General features: G+C 38.0%; 1 protein-coding gene across 1 annotated transcript; it reads right to left on the bottom strand.

Moving 5' to 3' along the window:
- Positions 1–319: 319 nt before the first annotated feature.
- Positions 320–1,249, bottom strand: LOC311169253 (olfactory receptor 5H2-like; the record flags this gene model as incomplete). Its single annotated transcript, XM_084231060.1, has 1 exon — positions 320–1,249. One exon carries the CDS (start codon positions 1,247–1,249, stop codon positions 320–322), a length of 930 nt encoding a protein of 309 aa, XP_084087186.1.
- Between the last annotated feature and the right edge of the window lie 1,569 nt (positions 1,250–2,818).

The following is a 2,818-nucleotide window of genomic DNA, read 5'->3' as shown; positions in this document are numbered from 1 at the left end:
CACAGAGACACAGCCTATTTTAGCACTTAATTAATGTATTTATAAAGTCACTTTGAAGACCACCACAAGCATGTAAAATGTTCCACTTGTTTCTTTCTTTACTTATTTTAGTATGTTATGAGCACTTGATTAAAATTACTTGTATGTTTAGAATAACCTAACAATCTGTAAGGAGTTCATTACGCATTTACAAATTAAGTCATTAAAGTAAGGAAAATTATAGCAATAAGGTTTGAACTCTAATCAGCACATAACAAACAATACCTAATATGCCCAATTTTGTGATTGCTTTACTGGAGAACAGCTATTAGTATGAGGTCTAAACATTTCTCTTTATCAATTTTGTCACTGAATCTATAACTTTCTTATTTCTCAGGCTGTAGATAATTGGATTTAAGAAAGGAATTATGACAATGTAAAATAGCGAGTCCGTCATATCTTGATCATCTGACTTTACAGAAGTAGGGCGCACATACATGAAAAGAAGAGGGCCATAGTATAAAGACACGGATAAAAGATGGGCTCCGCAGGTGGAGAAGGCCTTCTTTATACCCTCTAGAGACTTCTTTTTTAAGATTGTAAAGAGAACCAGTGTATAAGAGACAAGAACAGTTGTAATAGTGAATACCTGAATGGACCCAGAGAAAATATAAACTATTAGAATATTAATGGAAGGGTCAGTACAGGAAATCATAAACAAAGGTTTAACATCACAGAAAAAGTGATGTAATATGTTGTCATTGCAGAAGGTTAATCTGAATATGAAACCTGTATGAATCGTGGAATGAATGATGCCACTTAGAAATGAGGAGACTATTAGCTGGGTGCATAATCTGTTGGTCATCATCACTGGGTAACGTAAAGGGTTGCATATGGCTACATAGCGATCATATGCCATAGCCGCCAAGAGAAAACATTCTGCGGTAATCCCAATAGCAAAAGGAAAAAATTGCATCACGCAATCCGAAAGAGACATTACATTTCTCCTGGCAAAGAATTTGACCAACATGTTGGGTGTCACTGAGGAGGATATTAAAGCATCCACAAAGGCTAGGCTTCCAAGGAACAAGTACATGGGGATGTGAAGTTGAGAGTCATTCCAGATGAGAGCAATAAGACCAAGGTTCCCCACGATGGTGAAGAGGTATATCACCAAGAACACCAGGAACAAGGGGATTCCCCACTCCTGTTGATATGTAAGTCCTGTGAGAACAAACTCTGTCAGCAAGGATGCATTTTCCTTTTCCATGTCTCATTGGATGTTCCCTGAAATGAAATGCAATAAATATCAAAAGGCATTCATAGTGGATTTGTAAATTATAAATTGGCAGAGGCAATCAATTTAAAATAAATGATATCCCTATCAGAATGCCCTTTCAGTTTGAAATAATATTACTATATAGGAGGTAGCTACTTTGGGGATTTCAACAATCAGTATAAGTACAATATGTTCAGCTTAAAAATATACAGGAACTAATACGTTATAAAAAGGAACTACTGGACCATGCTCAAAAATTAGGAGGGATGTGAGAATTTTAGGGAAATTTTGAGACCAAAATATGGAATCTGAGGCAGTTGAATAAACTTTAAAAATCTGGATGATAATAAAATTGAATGTCATGTGAAGGATTTTGAGCTTCTTTTGTCAGGTAAGACACATACACTGAAATACTGCAAAGCCATTTTTAAATTTTATTTATTTTATTTTTAAGATTTATTTGTTTACGCAAGAAGTGTGGTACAGGCCAGAGGCCGGGGAGAGTGAGATAATTCATCAGAGACAGAGCAGGGAGTGGAGCAGGCACACTGAAAACACTGCTGAGTGGTGCAGCAGGTGAGACAGGAGAGGGTGTCTCCCTGACCAGCTGGGAAATGAACCTGGCTGCAGAGGTGCAGACAGCTTTATAGCACTTCGCTCAACCTGCTACAAGGAGGCCCAATAGAGTGTATTTTCCAGGTCAATGTTTGAGGTTAATAGTTAATTTTTGAGGTTAATGTTACTAAATATAGACATCATGGATAGGAAACTACAGTCAAAGCACTGTTCAGGACAATGTAATTGGTGTGTAGTGGATTTCAAAGCAGATTACATGTCAGTGTCTTGTTTTGAGCAGTACCATTGTGAAGTTTTTTTTTGTTTTTTGTTTTTTTGTTTTTTAAAGATTTATTTATTTATTTGTGCAAGCACTGGGTACAGTCAGAAGCGCGGGAGAGTGAGAGAATGAGCCAGAGCCAGAGCAGGGAACAGAACAGACAAACTGAGGAAATACACTGCTGAGGGGAGCATTGGACTTGGCAGGGGAGGTCGGCGCACCATGTGGGACACTCGCTGGCAGCCCAGGATGGAATGGCATGCAGAGACTGCAGGCAGATTTGCAACCCAGCACTCAACCTCTGTGCCATCAGGGGAGGCCCCCATTTTGAAGTTTTAAGGTAGAAATTAATTCAGTTTGTCAGAAGGATATAAGAATCAACACTTAAAAACCAATACCCTCCACATGATTAAAATGTGAAGTGCTCCAACACTAATGATAAAGGACCCATCACAAAAATCTACAAAGTGCTGATGAGATTCAACAAAAATAAAGAAAATGATGCAGTCAAAAAATGGGCAGAAGAACTAAAAAGAAATTTCCACAGAGAGAAAATGCAAATGGCCAACAGTCATATGAAAAAATGTTCAACATCACTTGTAATCAGGGAAATGCAAATCAAAACTACAATGAGATACCATCTTACACCAGTGAGAATGGCACATGAAAAACTAACAACAACAAATGTTGGCGAGGTTGTGGAGAAAAAGGAACTCTCCTGCACC

Source organism: Talpa europaea, assembly GCF_964194135.1.
Source record: "Talpa europaea genome assembly, chromosome: 4".
In the NCBI taxonomy this organism is placed as follows: domain Eukaryota; kingdom Metazoa; phylum Chordata; class Mammalia; order Eulipotyphla; family Talpidae; genus Talpa; species Talpa europaea.
The sequence above is the reverse complement of the archived record's forward strand: the minus strand, read 5'-3'. Positions and strand labels throughout refer to the sequence as shown.